Raw genomic sequence first — 27,483 nt, 5'->3', positions numbered from 1 at the left:
TGCCTCAGGAGCTCCATTATGAAAATTACTGGCTTAAGTTTGAGCACTAGAAATTAATGGGTAAGCTATTCAATGTACCTTGTAGTACCTGTGGCCAGGGAGGAAACTTTCTATGAGGACATTAAGTTACCTTAATTTTCCTCACCTGGCCCAGTTTGGAGGGAAAAATACCCAAGTTTTCACAAAGTGAGCACACTTGATCATTTTATTGTGGAACCCCATGCTCTTCCCCTGCTGTGTATATTACTCACAATGGTCTTTCTACCTTGGTTACTATTGCACACCCTTAAACTGCTTCTCTCCCTGGACACCTTTATTCATCCTCAGTGTTGGGCTCATAGATTCATTCCTAATGAAGAATCCCACTTCTGTCATCCCCTCCACTATTAGTCAGAGTTAGGAGCTCTTTGCACTTTGGCTTCTGAACATTGCTGTTGACAAATCAACCTCTTACATAAAATTGTATTCTTAAGGGTAGAGACAGTGACCAGAGTATCAGCATTTTCTGTCTGTGACCCAGACAGAAACCTGTGACAACAGGTAGGAAGATTTAGAAATGTTTGTAATCATGAAAACAATATGGAAACCTGGAGGGAGATTGTTCGCTTCAGAAGCAACATATATGACCTCCATCAGGTAATCTTTTCTTTCTTAATCTTAGGTTCGAGTGACCTTGATCCTTTGATGATGTTGGACACTGGAGACATTATTGACACAGGGTCTGATTATGAAGATCAGGTAATTAAAATCTAAAAACATCTCTTGGTTCAAATGTTTTTGATTTTAGCCACTGTAAATGTTTTATGAAAATTAGAATTATAATTCAGTACGTGAAATGTTTACAGATATCATGTTCTATAATAAGTCATAGTAGACTACAGCTTTCAATCACTAGCTCTGGTCCTTTAGCCTCTGTTGTCCACAATCACAAAATGGCAAGTAAATAAGGTAAGGTTTGTGGTCAAAGGGTACATGAGACAGAAATGAGGTTACAAACAGTTCTCTAACCTGAGAATTTACACCTGTATCTCTTCTCATAATAAGCTGGCAGTGTTTATTGAGCAGCAGCTACAGGTTCAAGGCTCAACTTCTCTATTTCTAACCTTTAAAAGAGACTAATGATTGAGGATAATATAGCCAAGAAGTTAAATATATTTTCTGTTTGAATAAAGGCAAATAAATTTATCTGGGTCATTTTCGCCTCAGCAGAACTTCTCCTTCTGCTGTATTTTAATGATCCAAAATAGTTGGCAAATGATCTAACTCTCTAATTAGGCTTTATTTTTAAAAAAGGATAATGTCTGAAATTTCCTTCCACCTCTCATCACTGCTTCTCTGCAATGGCTGAAAGCCCAGAGAACATGTTCTTCTGGGTTTTTTCCCCCCATTTTCAACTAATATATGTGACAAACAAAGCAGACAAATTTGACCAATATCCAAATGGAACGGCCGGCTGTGCATTTCACATTCAGAAGCTATTCTCAAGCGCATTAAGTTTCTTCCCTTGTTAACACAAAGCAAGAAGATATTGAGAAGTGATATTTAACTACCACACATTTATAGTATCTTTTACCATGTATTAAGCATTGTGCTAAGTTCTCTAAGACTCCAATATAGGCAAATGACAAACACCCACTATGGGAAGTAAGCTCCACAGTTGCAGATTGTACAGAGAAATGAACCATAACAAGAAATCTAGCTGACTAAATAAAGAAGACTTCATACCACAAGAACTAAAGATAATAAGAAATCTGAAAAAATCTTAATGTGAGAATATTTTAAATATTCAAAGAGATAAAGGAAAGATTAGTAGCCATGAAACAAATACAGGAAAGAATGGAAAGGAAGAGGAAGAAAAGAAAAGGGGAAAAAATAGAAATTCTAGGCACAAAAATATTGTCATTGAGTCAATAAGTTGAATCATAGACTAGACACTGCTGAAAAAGAAACTTAATGTCAGAGCTGAGGAGATGCCTGAGAGTAAAACAGGAGTATAACTACTTGTCAACTATAAAAAAGTACTTAGGAGACACTTATAATGATGAGGGCAACATATCCTAAAAAGAGACCCAGAGAGAAAATGGAGGGAAAGAAGCAGAGGCGATATTTTGACAGATAATAATGAAAAATTTTACAGAGATGAGACAAGTCTAAAGATTGAAGAAGTACATTCAGGCCTGAACAAGGATTTAAAAAAATTCCTCACCTATTTTTTTTTATTTAATCATTCAACAAATATTAATTGATTACTTATTGTGTACCAGGTACAATTTAGGCACTGAGGTTATATAATTATATAGAACAGGCAAGGAACTTAATTTCTATGGGGAAAACATATAGTAAACAATAAACATAATAAATTAGTAAATTCTCTAAATTGTCAGAGGTGTGATAAGTTCTATGAGAAAATTAAAACTAGAAGAGGGTAAGAGGGTTAGGAATGCCAGATTGGGGAATAGATTACAGTATTAAGTAAGGTGGCCAGTGTTAATTTAGATGACCTTATTAAAGAGATGAGATTTGATCAAAAACTTGGCATTTAATGTAAAAAATCAGAGCACAGAAGACAAAAGTAAAAAATTTTTAAAAGTGAACAAATGTTACACATAAGGAACAACAATTTTGGTGGCAGCAGATTAAATGAAGCAAGACCTTGTATTTATTGAGCACCTGCTACAAGCCAAACACTGTTTTATGGTTTACATGCTAATCTTTACATTGACTCAAGATGGTTGCTCAGTTTATTCCCAATTTACAGGTAAGGAAACTGAAGCTCAAAGCAGTTAAATGACTGCCCAAGACCACACAGTAAGCTAGCTGTAGAATCAGGAATCAAATTTGACATGTTCATACCAAATTCTCTGAACAAAGTTATTATCTTGGTCACCAGTAATCTTTTGCCAACTCTACTTCACACTTTTTACTTACCTTTCTTGACCTTTGTTGTGTGTGATTCACCACTCTTTTACTGGAAGGGGTCAGATAGTAAGTATTTTAGGTTTTGTGAGCTACATATCTCTGTAACAGTCACTTAGACTGGTCCATTGTAATGCAAAAGCAGTCATAACTATACTTATACAAAAGAGTTTGGCTGTGTTCCAGTGAAGTTTTATGTATGGAAATTGAAATTTTAATTTCATGTAAGTTTCATGTGATTTATTCCAACTATTTAAAAATGTAAAATCCTTTTTTTTTTTTTTTTTTGGTGGGACCCTCTCTGGCAGCCGGGAATGAACCAGCGCTGCAGAGGTTGCAGGCAGCCTCGCAGCCCAGCGCTCAACCGCTGCGCCACCAGGGGAGGCCCCTGTAAAATCCATTCTTAACTGAACATTTTACCCAAACAGGCAGAGTACATTTGACCTGCCAGCTATAGTTTGCTGATTCATCAGTAAAATATCTCCCTATTCTTGACATTCTCTTCCCCCTTAGCTTCTAACATTTCTAGAATATTATTCTGTGAGCTTCACATTAATTACCTCCTTTATGAGATCAATATTATTATCTCAATTTTATTAATAAGGAACTGAGACACAGAGAAATTAAGCAGTTTTTTTTTAAAGATTTGTTTTATTTGTTTATGCATCTAAGAGCTGGGGTATAGGTCAGAGGTGCAGGGTGAGGGTAAGAGGATTCACCAGGGACAAAGTGGGGAGCAGAACAGGCAGATCTACTAAAATACACTGCTGAGGGGAGCAGCGGGTGAAACAGAAGAGGTCTGCTGTGCCATGTGGGTTAACTCCCTGGCCAGGGATCGAACTCGTGCTGTAGCGGCTGCTGTAGAGATGTCTGCCGATAGCTTCATTGTGCTGAGACATAACTCCTTGCACCATCAGGGAGGCCCCAATTAAGCCTTTTTTTTTTTAAGATCTAAAGACAGAATTCAAATACAGCCATTTCACTCCAGGAAAGACAGGTGAGGCTCTGCTGAAATATCACATAAATTCAAAACTTGAGTACTTTCCTTCCAGAGGTCATTATACATGCAACTTTCAAAGGGATCATGGATAAGAAGGAAAAGTGCATGAGGAAGATAGACCTACCTTAATTGTACATTATTTCCTCTCACATTCTTTTGCATCCCCAGTCATTGGGTCAACCTCAAGGCAAGGAGACTTAGTGTGCAGGAAGAAGAGCTCTGCCTTGCTAGCACCAAGATGGCCTCCGCCACAAAGCTCTTACCCCCCTACTTCTTGGTTCCCTCCTTATTGGTTTCCACGCATCAGTCCTCAGTCCACTGATTCCATGCAGATGCTCCCCAGCATCCTGACCACAGCTCTTCACTTCTTGCTGCATATGTTCTCTATTAAGAAGCTCAGTCAGGATTTCTGCTTCACTCAAGCTGCCTGCTTGCTAAACAACATTGACTGGATTTCCCATGTGCATCTCAAACTCACCACATTCAAAAGTTACATCTTCCTCCACAAAATCTGTTCATCCTTCTGTTTTCCCTATTTCTATGAGTGATACCACAGTATTCCCTGCTGTCTAAGCCAGAAACCAGGCATCTTCCTAGTCTCCTTTTCTCTACCTCCCAGTATCCATTTGATCAAGACTCTGGTCTGTTCTCCTGTACAGGAGTTGCTTCTTCTCGCTCCAGTGCCATCCCCAGTCTTTCTCCCTGGGACTATTGTGATGGGCAGTCTCCCTGCCCAATGTGAGTGTCCCTGACCCAGGCTCCTCAATTATCCAAAGCATCTTTCTTAAAAGCAAAACTAATCATGGTGTTCCACTGCTTAAGACCTTTCTTGACTCTTACTGATGTCAGAATTAAATCAAGCCTCTCATCATAATACATGGAAACTTTCAAACTAGATCTGATAGCCAACATCTTTCCCCATACTGATCCCTTGCCCATCACCAAACACACTGAATGCTCCAGTCACACCAAGTAATTCAGAGTTCCACGGAGTGGGTTGTGCTTTTGCATGGTCCCTTTCCTCTATATGGAAGCTTCCTCAACACAATCACACCTGTCCCAGATAATCTCTACTCATTCTCCATCAGGACTAGGCTTCTCCTCAAAAGTCCTGTCTCTTTTTAACTTATTTCACTTTGCATAATGTCCTCAAGGTCTGTTCAAGCTGTTGCAAATGGCAAGTTTTCCTTCATTTTTATGGCTGAATAATATTCCTCTGTGTGTGTGGATGTGTACATAGATTTTATATTTATTTCTTAATAATGAAAAAATTATATTTAAAATTATACAGCTGGACTCAATTGAGATGACCCAAATTTTGTTGATAATATCCACAACAACATAGTTAGTGTTATAGGACAGGGAGGGGGCAGCCCAAACCCCGCAAACCTGCCTATTCTAAATGGGTTCTGCCATCCGCCGCATCAACACAAAACACATGAGACTTTAATGGGAAGGAACTTTAATAAAACTAGGAAACAATACAGGTAAGGCAAAGAGTCTAGTTTCTAAATGAAGCACCCAAAGTTACCCGTCCCCTCGTGGGTAAAACTCCATCCATATGGGATCGGCCCAGAACAAGGCCCCAAAGCCTGCTACAAGTCTAAAGCATCTTCCAGTGGGGACCCACAGAAAAGAGTCACAAACAACCAGACAAGCCCAGAAGGAAAGAGCAAAATCAACATCAAGATAAAAGCTGCCATTGTCACCTCCCCATGGGTTTCACCCACATCTGTGTCACCCAGTCTACGACCAAAAGACAAGTGCAGCTTCTTCACGTGTCTCTAGGCTCCATGCGCCTCCTCCAGGTCTCCTGGCTCCATCCTGCTTCCTTCCTCAGTCTCTTCTGCAGCTTCTTCTCTTCCTGCTCAGCTCCACCCTCCCTTGGGTGGGGCAGGGAACCTCCCCCTTTCCTGGGGACCACCCTGTTACAATCCCCCCTTTTAATTTTTATTCCACCATATCTATGGTGGCACAGATCTCATGGTGTAATATTAGGAGACAGTCTTTTTTCAGGGTTACAATGTGTGTAAGAGAAGCAACAATTAGTCAGCAGCATTGTCCATGAATGTCCAGTATGAGTTTCATTACTTAAAATAGTCCATTATCCAAGCCAAAAGAAAAAAAATTTGGAGCATTGGCTAAAACAAGACAGCAAATATGTAAAAATCACAGGAAAAAAAAGATCTTAAAATGGTTCAACTGATGTAAAACACAAATTTTCTCAACCTTGATCCCAAACTTTTAACAGCATAGCAAAAGTTTGCAAACTAAATCTACTTTTAAATCATTTTTCCTATTTTTGCATAAAATCACAGGGTAGAAATAACTAACAGCAATTTTTTAGCTGGCTTTGTTGAAATATTCCATACAGGATCAGAGCGAACCGGTGGCATCCAGTCGATGTATGCTTCAGGTATAAAGTTGGTCTCATCAGACTCCACCTGGGCTTTCCTCTTCTCGAGGGTACCAGGGCATTTTCGTTGGCCGGGTTGTCCAGTCCTGCCAATGGAGGCAAGCTTCCTCACCTTCTTTGGAGGTCTCTGGAACCCTACAAACAAGGCAAACAGGTTCTCCTCTTCTTGGTTCAGCTCTTTTTCAACTTTTTGGAAGAACTCCACACAAAGCCACACAATCAAACTCACGTCCAATTTTTTTGTTAAAACAGACAAAATCCCTATGGAAGTTATGCAAAAACAGACTGTGAAATAAGTAGCAAAAATTACTACCACTATTTGTATGCTGTGTTGGTATCAAGGGGAGAGAAAATGTGACAAGTTAGCTTTGTTGGAAAAAATTGCAACCTTTCTGCAGATCCTGGTTACTCAAAACAAAACAAAACAAAACAAAAAAACTTCGTGGATTCAGGACAGAATGCATAAAAAAATTTCCAGTATTATGTCAAAGAAACCTTAGTAAATGTCCGGTGTATTTCCAGGTCTATTCAGTCCTTTGTAGGAAAGTTTTTTTACTCTCAACAGTTCCATCAATAGGAATCTGTTGAGACCTTTTCTCCCTATATTTCCGGAAACAATTTCTGTAGGTGTGAAACAATTGAATTATACAATATTCAATTATACAATATTCAGTTATTGTTGCAGGATACCCAAGAACTCTTTTTTTTTTCTGAAGAAACCCTGACAAGAAAAAAAACTAACATGCTCTAACCAATCTCTTCCTTTCAAAGTTTAGGAGATGTGAAATAACATCTAGGATCATGCATATGCTGACAGTATTTTTTTTTTTCATAGAAAGGTTTTTAATCTTGATTTTGTTATTTCCTAATCAACTTTTGTTTTTTTTTACTTTGAAGTTTTCTTTTCCTGCTTGTTTTTTTTATTGTTACTTTGGCCTGTCAGACAAACTGCAGTTGTATGGGATATCCCACGCGTGATGAATGGTAACAAAAGAGCTCTTTGTGTCTATATGTTGTCTGTCAGTATGTCCTTGTGTCTAACCGTCTTGACCTCCAGTGATCGACAAATTGGTATATATGGTGCCCATAGACGTGGAAAAAAAAAAAAAAAGGAGTCTCCAGTTATGAGAAAAACTAAAAGTTATGGTTTGATTGTCAACATTGTGCTACTGAACTAAGCCGGTGCCTTCATAGAGATTGAATATTGTTGTTTCTGTTACTTTTCTGATATTTATGGCAAAGCTTCCCAGGAATCTAAATTCAAGTACAAATTTGGTAGCCTGTCATTTGACTGATGCAAGGAAATTTTGTGGAACCTCAGTAGAGCTCCTGAGACACTCCACGAAGTTTCTCCTTTTCCTCCTGGGAAGGCATTACATGAATTTGTTCTATTTGGCTTTTACCTAATGAAGTAAAACTGGAAGGGAAGCATTGTCACTTGGGAAAATGGTAAAACTTTGGTATGTACAAAATGTTAACAGTAGTATCTGGTATGTATGTAAATTGTCAATGGTGATTGTCACCTTGTAATATTGTATAATTCAATTGTTTCACACCTACAGAAATTGTTTCCGGAAATATAGGGAGAAAAGGTCTCAACAGATTCCTATTGATGGAACTGTTGAGAGTAAAAAACTTTCCTACAAAGGACTGGATAGACCTGGAAATACACCTGACATTTACTAAGGTTTCTTTGACATAATACTGGAAATTTTTTATGCATTCTGTCCTGAATCCACAAAGTTTTTTGTTTTGTTTTGTTTTGTTTTGTTTTGTTTTGTTTTGTTTTGTTTTGTTTTGTTTTGAGTAACCAGGATCTGCAGAAAGGTTGCAATTTTTTTCCAGCAAAGCTAACTTGTCACATTTTCTCTCCCCTTGATACCAACACAGCATACAAATAGTGGTAGTAATTTTTGCTACTTATTTCACAGTCTGTTTTTGCATAACTTCCATAGGGATTTTGTCTGTTTTAACAAAAAATTGGACACGAGTTTGATTGTGTGGCTTTGTGTGGAGTTCTTCCAAAGAGTTGAAAAAGAGCTGAACCAAGAAGAGGAGAACCTGTTTGCCTTGTTTGTAGGGTTCCAGAGACCTCCAAAGAAGGTGAGGAAGCTTGCCTCCATTGGCAGGACTGGACAACCCGGCCAACGAAAATGCCCTGGTACCCTCGAGAAGAGGAAAGCCCAGGTGGAGTCTGATGAGACCAACTTTATACCTGAAGCATACATCGACTGGATGCCACCGGTTTGCTCTGATCCTGTATGGAATATTTCAACAAAGCCACCTAAAAATTGCTGTTAGTTATTTCTACCCTGTGATTTTATGCAAAAATAGGAATAATGGTTTAAAAGTAGATTTAGTTTGCAAACTTTTGCTTTGTTGTTAAACGTTTGGGATCAAGGTTGAGAAAATTTGTGGTTTTTTTTACATCAGTTGAACCATTTTAAGATTTTTTTTTCCTGTAATTTTTACATATCTGCTGTCTTGTTTTGGCTAACGTCTCCAAATTTTTTTTTTTGGCTTAAACTGATGAACTATTTTTCCTGGAGTGGAGGACTTTTTGCTTTCCACATGGACAAATACCTGGAGAGACTGGTTTTCTTTCACACTGGAACCTGACAAAATGTTCATCTGATACTGCATCCCAACCTCCATATATTCGATCTTCATCACCATGGAAATGGTGGCAACAAGTGAAAGGGGGGAATTGTTAGGGGAAAAAAGGATGTCCCAAAGCAAATTCCATATAGGCTTTGTGGACTCCACCCCCACCCCAGGTCAAAGCCAAAGACACCGGGAACTCCAAATCCCATCACCACCAAAGTAAGGTGGCTGGGACCTGAGGGTGGGGTTAAGCAGCCAGGTGGATACAAAAGGCAGACACGTGGGTTTTGGGGCTCTCCATTTTTGGGCTCTTGGCCAGCAGCAGCGTCCGGCCAGCTCTGAGAGTGACTTTGGGTTTCCAGGTCGTCGGATCGGGTAGGACGCATTAAAGACTTTATTTCCCTATTTTCTCCCTGAGTTGTACATTTTCCTTATTTCTTTTTCTCTTGTAAATAAACCTTTTATTAACCCTTTTGCGTGTGTCTGTAGTAGAGTATTCATAAGTCCCTTTAAAGCGCGCGGGTGAGGACCCACAGCCAGGAACCCGTTTAATATCGGGGTTGCTCTATAACATTAGGAGCCAGCTGAATATATGCTTTCTTCTCTATATCAGATCTGTGTTAATCTGGCCATGTCAATGTCATAGAGCTTCTTCAAAGCCTGTTAGATCTAGTGCTTGTTGGCCTTGACATACACAATGAACACTTTTCCTCCAAACCTTACTCCATTGACTACTATTTATCTTTCTCAAGGTTCTAATTCTCAAAGAATCTCCTCTTTTCTGTCTCTACCAGCCTATCATCCTCACTCTACAGAAAGGAACTGTTAATAGTACTGCACATCATAGAAAGGCCAAGTGGGATACTGTCTTTCCTCTCCCATTTCATTAAACAGCCAATTGGTAAAATAAAAGTCAATTCCTCAACTTCTACATCCTTACCTATACACACTATGCCTTATAAACCAGATTATGCTTATCATGTCCCATAAGAAATCATTAAAAGTCATCTTGTTACTGCTAAGTCAGGAGGACATTTCTTAGTTCCAATGATGTCTGGGGGATCTAGCTACATTTCTGCTTTCTCAAAGCACTTGGCACCCTTGGCTTATGCCACTTCTATGGCCATTTTTTGGTCTCCTTCCCCAACATTTTTTTTCCATTGTCTCTCCCCCCTCCATTAAAATGTTATATTCTCTAAGTTTCATCATAGGACCATTTCTCTCACTTCACAACACTTTCATCCATTCCCATATCTTCAACTTCATTGTTTTACTTATTCTTTCAACTAGCATTGAGAGTTTTTGATGTACTCAATTCTAGATAATCAAAAGTAGACACGGTCCCTACTATAATAAAACCTACAGTAGAAATACATAGTAATAATTATATAAATATCAAATTAAAACTGTGTTATGTTCTTGAAAGAAATTATAGTGCAATATGTAGATACGGCCAGTAAGGTGAGGAAAGACCTTCCAAAGGCAAGAGATACCTAAGTTGAGATCTAACAGATAAGAAAGAGGTTACCAAATATGTGTGAAAAAGTAGGAGAACATGAAAAGATGGGGAGTAGGCAAAGGAGATGTTCAGAAAGAGGAAATAGCACATATAAGCAGGAAGAAGCATCATATTTGAAAGAAGGCCAGGGCAGCTAGTGTATAAAGTAAGAGGAAGGTAGTATAAAGGAAGCTTGGATAATGGGGTTTTGTAGAACAGGTTAGGTGTTTTGACTTCATCTTGAGGTCAATTGGAACTCCTGAAGACTTGTTCTGGGGTGTTATGTTGTGTTACATTGTTTTGGAAGTATTTGGAGGCAAGGTGTGCTGATATAATTCTATTTGTGTTTTTAAATGACTGTTCTTTTCCACAATGTGGAGACCACATTGGAAGAAGGCAAAGATGATTCTAAGTAGCCCAGTGGAGGCTGCAGACAAAGAGAGGATGGATGGTATCTTGCACTGAAATAAAGGTGAAAGAGATGGACAGAACAGCAGTTGAGAGCTACTTGTGAAACAAAATCAACAGGATTGCATGTTAAAAGGATATACAAACTGGGGGTGTAAGTTGTTGAAGATGATGCCCAGGTTTTTAACTTGTACAGCTGGGTGGATGGTAGTGGCATTCACTAAGAAAGAATGCTAAGAAAATGCCAGTTCTGTAAGGAAAGAGCATGAGTATAATTTTAGACATGCTGAGATTAAAGTGATTTAATGCATCCAAGTAGAGAACTCAAGTGAACAATTAAATATACTAGTCTGGTGCTTCGAGGAAAGATCTGGGTTGGGAATACAAGTTTGTGAGCTGCTGAATATAGGTAGGTGAAGCTGTGAGTGGATATCTCATTCTTAGAGAAAAAGAACAGAATTGAAAAAAGGGTATAAAACTGAACATTGAGGAAATTTAAAGGTTGATCAGAGGAAGATGAGGCAACAAAAATATACGTTTCAGGAAGCAGAGAGTGTTAAATGCTGATGAAAGAATGAAGAAGAGGGAGATTAAAAAATTATCATCGTGGGCCTCTCTGGTGGTGCAGCGGGTTGAGCGCAGCACTGGGAAGCTGTCCACAGCCTTTGCAGCATGGGTTCGATTCACAGCCAGCAAGGGAGATACCCACATGGCGTGGCAGACCTCTCCTGTCTCGCCCGCTGCTCCCCTCAGCAGTACTTTCAGTCCGTCTGCCTGTTCTGCTCCCTGCTCTGTCTCTGGTGAATCCTCTCACCCTCTGGCCAATACCCCAGCTCTTGTATAAGCCTCTGGCCAATACCCCAGCTCTTGTATAAAAATAAATAATCTTAAAAAAAAAGAAAAATTATCGTTGTCAATAGAATACTACTAAGTTATCAAAAAAGAGAAACTCATGCCATTCACAGCAACATGAATGGAGCTGGAAAGGATTAAGTCAGAAGGAAAAAGAAAAATATCAGGCAATATCACTTATAGGAGGAATATAGTCAGGAAAAAAAGACAATAATAACAGGCAAATTGTAAATCTGAGACATACAGCAGGGGAGGGAAAGGAAGAAGGGTCGAAACAGGGTGGAGGAAGAGCACAAAAGACTATGGTGATGGTTCACGGGTGATTTAGTGGTGGGAATTTTGTGGGGATTACACCTGAGGGAAGAAATCAAGCAATATACAAAAATGAACAATGTAATATATATATATATATATATTATGTTTTTAAAATAACAAAAAAGAAAAATTATCATTGCACATGGAAATAAGGAGGAAAACTTTGACCTTTCAAAATACTCTTGGGGGAGGTTGTCCTGCTTGTTTGTTTGTCATGAAAGACACTGGAACATTTTACAAATTTAGAGGAAGGATCACTTATTAGGGAGGAAAACATACAGAGAAGAAGGTTTTTCTGAACCCAGGCAGAATGCAGGAGAGCTGGGTTCCAAAGCACAGGTAGGGAGCCTGGCGTGAGAACAGATGAGGGACCACACGTGGGTCTTATCAGAAGCATACATAGATGGGACTATGGGCTCCTTTGTTCAAGGGTGGGCAGCTGATGAACTGCTGTCAGATGATTCCAAAGGCAAAGCCCTCTGCTGAGTTTGATTTTTGAAGCCAGTGGAGGATTGAAGTGTAGAGTCCAGCAGAGAGAGTGAACTAAGGAAACACAGCAGGAGTGGTAAGCAGTGTGAGATCTCATTTGACCCTATCACCTGCATATTTATTTTGACCTATCCATCCTTTTCATTTTTTTTTTCCCATTTACTTAGCAAAGGTCTCCAGGGTGCCCAGTGGTTGCTGGGCACTCTTCTAAGCACTAAAGACACAGAAACCTGTGGAACTTCCATGGGACAAAAGAGACAGTCCAGAGTTCCCTTCACTCAGTGATGGAGCTGTACTATGTATGGGTTAAAAAAGAACAAAAAGAAGAGTATTAGCCATGTAAATGAGTGTGGACTAAAGATTCTAGCAGGACAGGAAGGAAATGGACAGAGGACAGTTAGAAGGCAAAGCCCAGAAGAACTAAGAGTACCTTTGACATCTTCAAAAACATGGCAAAAATATGAGCTATATCTTTATTAAAAAGAATATTTGATCTTCATAATCCACCAGGAATCATTTCAAATCTTGCTGCTTCTTCCTTGAGATCTGCTGTAATAATTAGAATAACTTCTTGCCCTTCCCACTGATTACCTGAAGCACTTGAGGTTTATATCCTAAGTCTCAGCCCTTGATCATATTTAATTTTGTACTTCATTATATACTAACTCATATTACTCCCTGATTGTCTCCTGTATGTGCCCATTATGAGAAAGAACATGGACGATGGAGCCAGATAGATCTGGCTCAAACCAGTACCACACTTGTGCATTGCAAGTCACTTAGCCTCTTCAAACCTGAGTGTCTTCATCTGTAACAATGAACATAATTCCTTGCAGGCTATTTGGATTAAAAGAGATAATCTGCGTAAAAGTTCCTGGCACTGTAGGCAATCTAAATATTTCCTCTTTTTTTTAACCCCTGAGAGAGAGAGGAACCTATCATGTACTTCTATTGTGTCCACTACACCGTGACAGTGACATTGTCAGGATTAAAATTAATTCAGTGAATGAAATCACAATGCCGCATCCCTGGCCAAAACAGATCACCTAGTTTACTGGGGTGTGTGTGTGTATACCAAATTTTTATAGTGATAGTCACCTTCTAAATCAAAAATATCACATTTAGCCAAACACATGTTAGGTGTTTCTGTAAAGCTGATTTAAAGTCCTGCCATTCACAAAATGTATTTTAGTAACACAGCACTGATTTTAATTGGGGACCTAGTGAGTTGTAGGTGACAACCAAGTCCTGTTCTAATGGATAAGTTAGGTTTTGGTGACAAGTTTTACTGAGAATAGTTGAAGCTGAGAAGCTGAAGCTGCAAATGCAATTCAGCTTTTCAGAAATGACTCATATTTAATGGTGAAAATTTTTGGTGGCCTGTTGGAAAGATAAAAGCTACAGGTTCAGGCTGCCAACCTTTCCTGGCTAGCTCTACCGGCACATGGAGTTTGTTGATTCTTAAGAAGAAAGACAAGTCCCATTTTAAAGCCTCATAAATTAATAAGAATATATTTTCACCATTCTTGACTGCAAAGTAAGGGGTGTCCTTCATATGTTCATTGTAGATATTAAATATTAAACAGCTACATTATATCACTTAGTTTTCCAATTTTGAACCAGGAGTTCAATGTATTTCCACACTCTGAAGATATAAAAGTAAATGTCTCATGCTATGCATGTCTGGCCTGCCCCATCACAGAACTATAGAAGACATCTTTGCAAAAGGAAATGCGAATGGATAGAATTCTTTATTTCAAATCCATGGATGTACTCCAGGGGTAAAAACATATAAACACCTAATCAGAGGACACTATTTGCCTTTCTCTTTACAGAAACCTTATTATTTTTGTTGATAAGTTTTATAATTAATTTAATAGACTCCTGTGATGACTTATTAACAGGAGTAACCTTGAATGCTCTTCACTCTGAAAGCAAAATGAAAATATTTGTGATAACACAATAGTATCCCTGCCAAATACAGAGAAGGAAACATAACTCTTGGTGCCCCATCATCTGATATGCCCTGGAGCCTTAAAAAGACAGGAAACTGCTGTTAATGGGAAACTAAATAACCTTCTGGGATTATTATGTATTCACAGAAGTAAGGGTAGAACAGCGTGCAAAAATCTGAAAACCCAATCTAAAAGCAAACATGGGCTTACAGAAACTTAAATGTGAGTGGCAGGAGAGGGATGTGATGAGTTTGCCCTTTGCTCCCTGGAGTAGGTTGCTAAGGAGCGGAGTTACCGTTGTCCATCAACTGATGAATTCCCTTCCTTTTTCAATGGAGTTTCAGATCACAACTTACACGTCCTTATTTCTGTTTTCCTATTGAGTTGCTGCTTTTATTAAGGATGGCCGTTGTAGCTAGGATAAGCGAAGACTGCATGGGGTTTTAGTTCTGGTTTGGCCACTTAGTGGCTTTGTGCTGTTGAGACAACCACTTACCTCTCCGAGCCTCAGTTTCCAAATCTATTGGGTAATTTAGAAATATTTTCTCCATAAACAGAAGAAACTAATGTGATTAAAGAGCTGATTCCTATCAAGACCTTCTATTAAATGTAGAACACTCTCCATGTAGTTATAAAGTCTTAATATGATTAATTACTTTAAGTCTCTCAGACTCTTTAGAATGTAGATAGAATACACATTACGGGACAAGAGTTGTACCACTTAGGATTTTGAAGAACATCCCCCTTCAAAATACTAAATAATAGTACATAAAGGGAGAAAATAATAAAGCAGTGAAAATTTTTGCATTTGCTTAGTATTCTAGTACCATCTTGGAAGCTTTGGGTAGACTTTCCATATTTTAACTGCACTTGTTCTCATTTCTAGTATAGCACCTGTCACATGGATTATGGCTATTTGGGTACATGTCTTTCTCTTCCAGTACACATACCTAGGGACATGGCCAATGTCCATATCACTATAATTCCTTAATTCTTTGTACAATGCGTGACAAAGTATAGGAGGGCAGTTCAGGAATATTCTCCGCATAAACTTAATAAGAAGAAACTCAAAGGGTAATAAGGAAGAAATCTGACTTTCTGTAAACAGCAAGCAGAGAACAAAGGATAAAACAAGTTCACCCGACAATAATTTTTTAATTTACGTGTTTTCAAAAGAGGGTTTGGAAAGAAATTGAAGGATCCCAAAACTTTCATACAAGAAGTTGCTGAAGGGGACCTCCCTGGTGGCATAAGGGGTTACATCTCAGCACTATAAAGCCATCCGCAGCCACTGCAGCACATGTTCAATCCCCGGCCTGGGAGCTACCCACATGGCACAGCAGACCTCTCCTGTCTCTCCTGCTGCTCCTCTCAGCAGTGTATTTCAGTAGTTCTGCCTGTTCTGCTCCTCACTCTGTCTCTGGTGAATCCTCTCACCCCCTGCACCTCTGGCCTACACCCTAGCTCTTGTATGCATAAATAAATAAATATTTTTTAAAAAGTAAAAAGAAGTAGCTGAAGGATTTGGATATGCCTAGGTGGAGAAATACACTTTCCAAGGGCATGATGACCAGGCTCTTGCTGGCCTGTCTCCTCAGTGGGTAGGGTTTGTGGTCTTGCCCATAGCTTTGTTCCCAATGCCTTGTCCAGAATTCAACTCATGCTCAATAATTAACTGATCAGTGAAGAAATTCTGTTATCTGTGATTATATGATATTAGAAAAGGGACTAGGACTTCTGTATAACTGAGAAAGAGACCACTGAGTGCTAGGGACAGAATTCAAGAAGATGGAATTCAGATTGAGGTATAAAGTTTTATACCTAGCATTATCCAGTTGAATACTGCATTGAAGATACTGGAACAAATTCTAGGTATCCATTCCTCAAGAATGTTTATTTTCAAGTGATTTCTGTACTGGATGTGGGCATATTTGCCTTCTTAGATCCTTTCCATCCCTAAGTCTGTTTAAGAATGGACTAAATTGTGTGCACGCATATGTATATGTGCATATAACATGAACTCCCATCACCATCATCCCAGAAATATCTAAATAATTGCCCCCACTAACCTGAAATCCTATGACTAGAAGGGATTGATATTATGTCACTAAAAGGCCTCTCTCAATTTTTTATCATTAATTTATAGCACTTAACCAAATATAACTAATTGTAGTTGGGTAAAAATTCCATCATTTTAGAACATGGTTAATTGTACAGTCCTTTCCAGTTTTAAAATGAAATCTGTAGAAATCACTGTCAAATATCAAAAACTCACAGCTTTCTTTAAAGAGGTAGGCCTGTTAGGAGAAGTGGAAATATATAAGTCATTATGGGCCATTGCCACTGAATTTTAAAGGAATCATTCAACCAGAGGTGGAGGTATACAGTAGTGCACAGTGGTTAAAACCACAGACTGGGGAATCAGGCTGTGTGGGTTTAAGTTCTGGTTGTACAAATGACTGATTTTATGGCCTGGAACTTATGCCAAGTTTTCCTCACTTTCAGAATGGAGGTTTTGTGAAGACTGACTGAGCTATACATAATATACTCAGAACAGCAATAGCTAAAATATACTAAATACCTACTCTGAATTAGACATGATGCTAAGTATTATTCAGTTTCCTTAATAACCCTACCTCTAAGGCATATTTAGCCATAGAGCTAACAATAAATAGCTATGTTAAGCAGTTTGCCCCAGTCACACAGAGTAACAGAGCTGAATCTAACCCTATGTCACCAGCCTCCATCACCTCCTTCCTGAGGAAACTGCTTTCTAGGCTTGTATTTGTGAGGGATTGTTAGAGCAAGAACCCAGAGGAAGAGTAATAATAATGATGGCTATAAATCTGTGAGTGTTTACTGTGTTTCAGACTTTAATTGAAGTACTTCATGTGTAGACCCCAGAAACATTAAGCAACTTCTCTAGGATTCAAAACTAATCTTGACATCATTGAGATTCAGTTTTAACCAATGCTCTATGGTTCTACTTTAGGGTAGTCCAGGGTAGGGCAGGGGACTTTGGAAAACCAAGAAACCACATCATTTAGTTCCAAAGGAAAACAGGATGTTGAGGTAAGGAGGAAGCAAAGTCAGTTGAGTCCCATTTTATTTCTCTCATGATTTTGCTAGAACTTCCACAAGGTCAGGAGAAGCAGATGGTGTGGACTTTTGAGGCGTGCCAGTTGTTAGTAGGCATGGACTTTTGGTTTGCTTGACTTTAATTTGCAAGCTTGATGACTCACCAAGAACATGCTTGGTTCTAAACAGTGAATTCAACAGCACTCCTTTTTAAATCATTTGGCTTTTTAATGAATCATGTCTGAGAGAAATGGACAGAGAACAAATTTAAAACTTCTGGCTTTTTTTCAAGATTTCTAATACATACAAGAACCAGGGTACAGGCCAGAGGTGTGGGAGGGTGAGAGTATTCGCCAGAGACAGAGCAGGGAATAGAACAGGCAGACTGACAAAATACACTGCTAAGGGGAGCAGCAGGTGAGATAGGAGAGATCTGCCTCGCCATGTGGGTATCTCCCTGGCTGGCTGGGATTGAACCTGCACTGCAGAGGCTGTGGACAGCTTCACAGTGTGGTGCTCAACTGCCTGCGCCACCAGGGAGACCCAAAAACTTCTGGCTTTTTCTTGTACACTCATAACCTTGAAGAAAATTCAGTCAACAGCTTTTATTAAGTGCCTATCCTATGCCAAGAGCTCCCGTGATCTGGGTTAATCTTCACCATAACCCTGGAAGAAATCTATGATTATCCCCAAGGTTACACAACTAATAATGTCTTCCGTCTACATTCACCTCTTTCCAATAAGCCGTGCCAGTGCAATAGAACCTTTAATAAAGACACCCAGAAAATCTCTGCTCACAAAAATAAATTTTTTTAACTAGGTTATATTTTATCATAGTATTATCAAATCATAGGAGTTAAGTCTCATGCTTAATAATTAAAAAGTGAGCAAAACATAGATATCTAAGAAAGAATGTCAGGAAATGTCAAGTGAGAAATGTCAAGTCTGTGATTGCTTCTCTTTCAATAGATAATACACTTCCATTTAATAACTTCTTATAAAGCAAGACTACATGCAAAAAAAGGAAAACTAGAAAAGCAAATTGGGGGAAGTTACAGTAAGTGTAGGGAAAAATTGCCATGCATACTTTGAAGTATTTCATTGGTTAATAATTAATAGTTATTATCAAATTTTTATTTAATAATATAATTTCCCATGTCCTTAAATAACTATTACCAGTACATTTTTAGTGGCAGTAAAAAATATAATTCTAGAGGTTATACTTATTTTCAATACCTTCCTCTTTGAGGCACTTATTTTTCATCTTTTCACCATTATAAAAAGTGCTTCTCTGACATATCATTCCACATAAACTTACTCCAAATCTCTGGTTGTTATCCTAGGAGAAATTCCTAACATTGGGAATATTGGCCTAAGGGAACTAAGAGAGTATTACAAAATTTCCACTTTTTTTTCCTCTCAGACATACTACAATAATAAGGGAAGGATTATAGATGGGACAAATGGACTCCAAAGAGGAAGATTTTTAGATAAGACTGTCTAAATTGTTTGTAATAAGAGCTGTCAAGCTGGGTCCAGGTTAGTCCCACATGACTCAGGATGCAGAGCTTACATTAAGTAATAAAATATCTGCAGTCAATTGATCAATAAGCTAATCCTCCAACATGCCACCCCTGACTGGCCAAGCTAGATTAAACCCCTAGAAAATGCAACAGAACCCCTCCCATGCCTTTCCTGGAAACAGCTTAAGTCCATAATCAGTTCTTTATTCAGCAAGTGGTTCTTTGGGCTTAACTGTGTGCTCTTCTCCCATACCTTCTTTACTCTAGACACAGTGTTTTTGGGGGTTTTTTTTGTTTGTTTGTTTGTTTGTTTTAGGATTTATTTATTTATTTTATACAAGAACCGGGGTACAGGCCAGATGCACGGGAGGGTGAGAGGATTCACCAGAGGCAGAGTGGGGAACAGAACAGACAGACTGACGAAATACACTGCTGAGGGGAGAAGCGGGCATGACAGCAGAGGTCTGCGGTGCCATGTGGGACCCTCACTGGCCAGCTGGCATCAAACTGGCGCTGCAGGGGCTGTGGACAGCTTCACAGCAAGGCACTCAACTGCCTGCGCCACCAGGAGAGGCCCACTCTAGACACACTGTTATTCAAAACAACCAAACCTTCTTGTCATTTCCCGACACAGACTTTCTTAAATACTTACAGCTCTTTCCCAGAACATCTCCATTCATCTTCTTATGTTTCATTTGAATTTTCCATTATTTGTAGAGGAATACATGTTTTTACAGGAACAAAAGAAATTTGTAGATGCAAAACTAGGAAACAAAAGTAAATCTATTTTTATAAGCTATTTCAGACAGCCTAAAAGATATAGAGGATAATATAACAAATAGTGTTTATTCACTTTCCAGGTTAAGAAATAAAACACTGCATTGTGAATGAACACTTCTGAGCACTCTTACCCCATCATATTCCTCCCAGAGCAGTCCTCTGTTCTGAAATCAGTGTTTCTCAGTCCCACATATGTCTTTATATTTCTGCTCCACAGGCAGCAATGTCACTGGAATGCAGGTTCCAAGAAAGCAACCAGTGGACTTTGTCCACTGCTATCTCACTAGCACCTAGAATAGCATCTGGTACATAGTAGATCTTCAATAAATATATATTGTACGTAAAATGACCATGTATTTCTAAGCAATGTAGAGGGGGTTGGTTGGTTTTGTTTTTAAAGATTTATTTTTATTTATTTATGCATACAAGAACTGGGGTGTAGGCCAGAGGAACAGAAGGTGAGCGGATTCACCAGATACAGAGTAACGTAGGAAGCAGAACAGGAAGATCTACTGAAATACACTGCTGAGGGGAGCAGCAGGCAAGACAGGAGATGTCTGCTGAGCCATGTGGGTCAGTTCCCTGGCCAGGGATCAAACTCAGGCTTCAGTGGCTGGCAATATCTTGATAGTGATGATATTTTAACCACTGAGCCACCAGGGTGGGGGGCCGGGGAGGATTTGCTTTAAATCATCCCATATTTTATATAACGTCTCTGTCTATGCTGATTAATGCTTACTTAAAATATCTGCAGTCCACTGATCAATAGCTAATACTGGCCTCTGTGTGGCATGTAATTTTGCTTCATCCATTTTCACTGCCATACAACTTCCCAATATAAGACTGTAGCTCTATTTAGTCATCTGTTGTAATGAGGGGCAATTTCATTGTTTCCATTTTTAATAGTGTAAATGTGTTGGTGAAGGCATTGTCTTCTTGTTCAATTGTGTCAGAGTTCCTCTGTATCAAATAGGAATGGAGAAATGAAAAGAGACCCAATCTTGGCTCTGCTAAATATCTTCCTCTTCAAAATTGCTACTTGGGAATAAGAAGTAGAGAAATTAACTCAATTTGATCAGTGTCAACTTCCTAACAAGTAAAATTAGATCAGTTGCCCAGTCCCCCAATAGGTTTGTACATCTTTAAGTAGATTATACATTTCCTAATTCTTCTCACTAAACTGATCTTTTAAATAATTAAATATTACATTTCATGTATCAAATGTAATTAAAGGTATGCAGTTCTAGCACTTTATGCTATCAGTAAGAAACTCTGTAAGTATAGTTACACTATACTTAAATATATGTGTCAACTCTAAATTAGAAACCATTTTAGCAACAATGGTACAGTGGTTAGGTGAGGACTGCAGACAGCTTCCACATAATATTTCTGAATTTTTCGAAATCAAGTTGTTCCCCAGGCTCTGCCCTAACAAATAACATACAGTTAAATTTTATGGACCATATTATAGGTAGTGGAAGTTTCATGCTCAATCATGGTATTTGGGGAGCTCCTCCTTCCCCTCCTCCAGGGTCATACTGGAGTAGGGAAGATTTACCAGGTCCAAAAAGTTTGAGGAAGAGGCTTTTGGTCTTCAGCTCATGTTGCTCAAACATGTGTGATCCTGTCGACATGGGCTGCTGTACTCCCAGCATCCCTGCTGCTGTGACCAGCTGGGGCATTTGAGATCCCGCCCACCCACCTGCCAAACACACCAGGGGTTTGGCTTTCGCGAGTACTGCTGGCATGGAGTGTGGAACAGGTGTCCTGCATTCACAAAACACCAATCCCTCTTTGTGCTGCAATATTCTCACTCTTTTTTTTTTTTAAAGATTTATTTATTTATTTATTTATTTATTTATTTATTTATTTATTTATACAAGCACTGGGTACAGCCAGAGGCGCGGGAGGGTGAGAGAATTCACCAAAGCCAGAGCAGGGATCAGAACAGGCAGACTGACAAAATACACTGCTGTGGGGAGCAGCAGACGCGGCAGGAGAGGTCTGTCGCTCCATGTGGGACACTCGCCGGTGGCCGGGGATTGAACCAGTGTTGCAGAGGTTGCGAGTAGTTTCACAGTCCAGCGCTCAACCACTGCACCACCAGGGGAGGCCCTCTTTTTTTTTTTTTAAGATTTATTTATGCATACAAGAACTGGGGTACAGGCCAGAGGTGTGGGAGGTGAGAGGCTTCACCAGAGACAGAGTGGGGGAATAGGACAGGTGGAAAGACAAATACACTGCTGAGGGGAGCAGCAGGCAAGTAAGGGGAGGTCTGCTGCGCCGTGTGGGTAGCTCCCTGGCCAGGGATTGACCTTGTGCTTCAGTGGCTACGGTTAGCTTCACAGGCTGCGTCTTAACCCCTTGCTCCACCAGCGAGGCCGTATTCTCACTTTTCCGACTGGGGAAGGCAGTACAGGTTGATACCTTTCTTCTCAAATCTGTTCTGATTGTTCCTGCTCTTGGACATTAATACTCCATCCATCCTAAGAGCTTAGGTTTTCTATTAGTCATTTATACATTCATTCATCTTTTATAATGAACCAACAGCAGAAAATAAAATATGGTTTTATTTTCATCACATGTCTGACTATAATGAGGGATTTTAATCATCTTTATTTTTGTCAGCTTTTTTTATTCTGAAAAAGATTACATTCAATAACATATATTTAAATTTTATAGACCAGAATATAGCCACCTTGTTGACTTTGTTTTCCAAAGAAACCTATTATTTTGCCAAAATAGAAAATTAATATTGATCACAAAAAAACCCCAAAACATTATCAGGCAAGGTCAAGTTGAATAGATAATACTTCTATCTGTAACTCTTTGGGAAGTTTTAAATTATCCCATCTGGCACACAAATAATGATGATGACATTAATTTTAAATATTTTTCATAAGTGGGTTTAGCTTACCATTTAAATGGAGATGTTCTCAAGCATTTTTTTTTTCTCTTATGAAGTTTTCAGAATACAATCTTTAAGATCTCAAGTTTCATTTTCTTTGGGACAATAATCTTGAGTGAGTTGATTAAGCATGTTGTCTTTTCTTTTGCCCCATAGTAGGATGTTTTTCCACTGCCCAAACAATGCTAACCAGCTACTTCTTGCTGATCCCTCAGTATGGGTCAGGTATTAAGCCATATGCTAAAGCAGGACTTGCCCTATAGTAGTCACACAAATGCCCATTAGAATCTCCTGGTAAGTTAATAAAACTGTTCATATGCAGGCCTCAGCCCCCATAGGTTATGATTTAATTGGTCTGAGAGTGAAGACTTTTCTACCTTTAGCTGTTTCTATTTTTGCTTTTTCTCCCATATACTGCCTTTTAAATTTTCTACTATATTCTACATCCTAGGAAATCCCTTAACTTCATCTTAACTGTCCTGAATTTACTTCAGCTGTCATATTTTTCATTTTCAAGAGCCTTCTTCTTCACTGCTTTCCCTAACTCATATCATCATCCTTTATCTTTTCATATATTTCTGAGAAAAATGTTTAGATTGCTTTCTAACTCTTCATTCCTTGCAGGAATATATTTTTGTTTATTTAAACTTTCTTTCATATGTCAAAGTTTCCTCCTAAGTTTTGAGAGCCATAATATTCATTTATATAAAGAATGAGTCAGGCTAACTTCACTGTTGCTTGGGGGGCCCTGGAGTAGGAAACTCCTCCAATGGAGAGCATTAGCCCAGCACTAGTAGGCAGTGTGCCCGTTTTCTGTCTACTATAGCACGTAACCACAAACTGAGTGACCTAAAACAACTTAAATGTGTCATCTTACAGTTTCAGAAGTCAGAAATCCTAATGTCAAGATATCAGCAGTGTGCCTTCCTTCTGGGGACTCTAAGGAATGATCTGTCTCCTTGTATTTTCCAACTTCTAGAAGCTGCCTGCATTCCTTAACTTATAGAGCCTTCCTTCATCTTCAAGACCAGCAGCGTAGCCTCTGCAAATTGATCTGTCCCCTACTCTCCCACCATCTCTGACTACTGCTTCTTTCTTACATTCTTATTGGGATTATGACCTTATTACCATGCCAGGAGGGTATTTGGGGGCAGACATCAACAGAAATGAGCTGGGGGGGGGGGGCGGTGCATGGGGATGTGGGAGTCTGGCCCAGCCTAAAGGGCTCTCAGTGCTGCAGTTGTGGAAATTCCTTGGCCCTCTTGGAGCACAAAACATCATCAGATCTGCAGTTTAGAAATATATTGTTGCTGGGGGCTCCCTGGTGGCACAGGGGTTAAAGTCTCAGCACAATCAAGCTATTGCCAGCCATTGCAGGGTAAGTGCAATCCCCTGCCAGGGAGTTAACCCGCATGGCACAGCAGACCTCTCCTTTTTCTCCCACTGTTTCCCCTCAGCAGTGTATTTCAGTAGATCCATCTGTTCTGCTCCGCACTCTGTCTCTGGTAAGTCCTCTCACACACTCCCACCCCAGTTCTTCTATGCATAAATAAATCTTTTTTAAAAAAAAGAAAAGAAATATCGGGCCTCCCCTGGTGGTGCAGGCAGTTGAGCGCCGCACTGTGAAGCTGTCTGCAGCCTCTGCAGTGCCGGTTTGATCCCGGCCAGCCAGCGAGGGTCCCACATGGCACAGCAGACCTCTCCTGTCTCAACCACTGCTCCCCTCAGCGGTGTATTTCTTCAGTCTGCCTGTTCTGTTCCCTGCTCTCTCTGGTGAATCCTCTCACCCTCCTGCGTATCTGGCCTGTACCTCGGTTCTTGTATAAATAAATAAATAAATCTTAAAATATATATATATTTAAAAAAAAAAAAGAAAAGAAATATATTGTTGCCACTCATGTGGAAAATGGCCTAAGTGGAGGGAGTGATTGTGGGGACATGCTATTTAGGAGGATATTTTAATAATTCAGGCAAGAATAAATGATAGGAGATGGGACCAGGGCAGAAATAGAGGGAATGATCAGGAGGAATTTGGGACATTAAGGGAGTGTGGATCAGCAGGATCTTGGTAATTCCAGCATTATTTGCAAAACTGACTCTTAGCTCTTTGCTGAGAAGGGAGTCGCTAATTTTGTGGTGTGCTCCTGCAAAGAAGGAGTCACCTCTTCCATTTGCTTTTCTGCCCCTTGCTGTGCCTGCTCTGCTGGCCCGCACACTACGGAGTTGAATGCTGTGGACTGACCGCAGCTCTAAGTCCTGATGAAATTTCTAAACCTGCTCCCCCTCAGGACATGTTTTTCTCATGACAATGAAGTGCTGCCATCTCAGGGTCCCAGGGAGAGAGAATGCTGTCAGACCTGGGGAAAAAACAACAGCTCAAGATTACCTTTTTCTAAAGCTCACTGCAACTTTCAGTAGATGAAAAATGTGTATCTGCAATTCATTGAAGGCAAAGAGTAGTCTGTTCTTGAGTTGCTGTGGCAACTGCTCAATTAAGTGAAAAAAGGAAGAAACAAATGTACTATAGTTGCTCTTGAACTTCACATTCTTTAGAAGAAAAAAAAAGTTAGTGATGTGCCCTATGAGTTGTTTTCCCCCAGGCTTTCCTGAGTCTTTTCATTTCTTTGCTTTGCATTTCAACCAGCTTGTCCAGTTCACCCACTCCCTGTCAAGCTCAATCCTAGGCTTGTTGTCTTCCACAGTGAGGACCAAGAGCCTCAAATTTCACCTCAGAATGCACTGTGGTGGTATTTGTTTACCAGTTTCCACCAAAGGTCACCTGGGTGGATTTCTATTTAAAGATAGTGCAGTGGAGCCTGTATCTGAGGTACAGATCAGAATAGTGGGTAAGTTCTACCATTGTGTTCCACAAACCTGAAACAAGAGATGTTACTTTTTTAAAGACATGAAAACTAACTCCTGCCTTAATATACTGAGAAACAAAGAAAACAATATACTAAACAAATAAACAATACATTAAAATATATAATAACACTTGCATTTGTACAATTTACTATTTACAAAATCCTTTCCATCCTCTCACTTCCTCTTAACCAATACCCTCTGAGGTGACCATTATTTTCCCCACTTAAGACAGCACAATTCCAATCCATTGTCTACACAGAACCTAAGGTGAGCTTTATAAAAACACAAAACTAATCATCTTACCTCAAATGTCTTTCTTCCTATTAGTCCTGGTAAAACCTGAGCCCCTCTGGTTGCCCTGAGCAAGACTCATGCACTGCCTCAGCACCGCCTTCCTGGCCCTCCACACCCAGCCTGGAAAGCCTGCTTTCAACTTCTGTAGGGTGTGGGATGCTCCTCCTTCAGTCTTTGCACCAGCTGAGGTCTCTTCTCTGGACAAACTTGTCTTTTCCTCTGCCTTGCCAACTATGAGCCCACTCCCCCTCCCCAGAGCACCTGTTTTCCCAATATCCTGTATTTTTTTAAATAATTTACTTTTTTATTTTCTTACATTGTTGTTCATTTTTGTACAATATTTGATTTCTCCCCTCAGGTGTAGTCCCCATAATTCTCCCACTACTACAGCACCCGTGATCATCAGCATAGTCCCTTGTCTTCCTCCCTCCCCTGTTTAGTCCCTTGTCTTCCTCCCTCCCCTGTTTTGACCCCCTCCCCTGCTATAAGCCTCAGGTCTATGGTTGGTTTGCCTACAAGTTCTGTCTTTTTCCTGATCCTTTGTTCAGTTTCCCTATATTCCCCCTATAAGTAAGACCATTTGATATTTATCTTTTTTCTTCTGACTTACTCTTTTAGCACAAACTCTACTGCTACAAATGGCATGAGTTTATCTTTTCTGGTCTTTTAGTACTATTCTGTTGTGTAGATATACTACATGTTCTAGATCCATTCATCTGTTTTGGGGCATTTAGGTTGTTTCCATATCTTAGCTTTTGTAAATAGTGCTGCAATAAACATAGAAGTACATGTTTCCCTTCAAATGAATATTTCCGTGTCCTTTGGAGAAACCAGTATTTTATATACATCTCTATTATACATTCACTCATATGATTGTCATTAACATCAGTCTCTCCAACTAGGCACAAAGTTCCATGAGCACAGAGAACCTTCTGTCTGACCATTGAAGGCCCAGTCCAGTGCCTAAGAGAGCCAGCTCTCTACTCTATAAAGGCTTCACTGCCACACAGTCTGGACTCAAACCCAGGCTCTCGGAGTCCAGTGCTTTTGCTGGCATACCACACTGGATTGCAGGTGTTAGGAAATGGAAATGTTCCCTACTGTGTAAAACACTGCACAAATACAAGATGTTGAAATCTAAAGAAAAATACAGTTGGTTCTGTGGGACCAGGTTAACTTAGGCATGTATGGACATGTAACAAATAGTTAAGTTCCTGAATATGTGTTTAAATGGCCCAGCCTAGAAAATAATATCCAGTCTACTCAGTCATTCATTCCTGAGTAGGGAAATCTCTGAGAGTTCTTCAGTCATCCCCTGTATCAGAGGTGTGACGTTGCATAATTATATCACTTTCCTACAACCCAGTCTCGGTTTCCTTTCTTGTAAAGCAGAGGCTCCTGATTCTTACTCATATTCATAATAGCATGTCTTCCTCTGTCTACCATGTAGGCCACTGTGTGCAGGGCCTACTGCTCTGTGATGAGTCGAAATCAAAGCAGGGAAGGTGCTTTGGAAAGACCAGGCTGACAATTTATAACTGTGCTTCTGTGAAGCTAATATCAAGAGGTAAAAATTGTCTTC

The 27,483-nt window shown here is 39.6% G+C and overlaps 1 protein-coding gene across 5 annotated transcripts in view; it reads left to right on the top strand.

Moving 5' to 3' along the window:
• The window catches only part of AK5 (adenylate kinase 5), a gene marked incomplete at both ends in the record, with an annotated part of 234,571 nt that overhangs the window by 133,792 nt on the left and 73,296 nt on the right, over positions 1–27,483 (top strand). For 4 of the 5 annotated variants that reach the window (XM_084243987.1, XM_084243988.1, XM_084243985.1 and 1 more), the window contains one exon: positions 662–738. The exons of the other annotated variant lie outside the window; for it this stretch is intronic. In XM_084243987.1, the coding sequence (XP_084100113.1) occupies positions 662–738 (77 nt within the window). The remainder of the gene's footprint in view (positions 1–661; positions 739–27,483) is intronic. 5 annotated transcript variants of the gene reach the window in all.

This window comes from Talpa europaea, assembly GCF_964194135.1.
Source record: "Talpa europaea genome assembly, chromosome: 9".
Lineage (NCBI taxonomy): Eukaryota > Metazoa > Chordata > Mammalia > Eulipotyphla > Talpidae > Talpa > Talpa europaea.
Note: the sequence above shows the minus strand (reverse complement) of the source record. Positions and strands in the feature narration are given on the sequence as shown.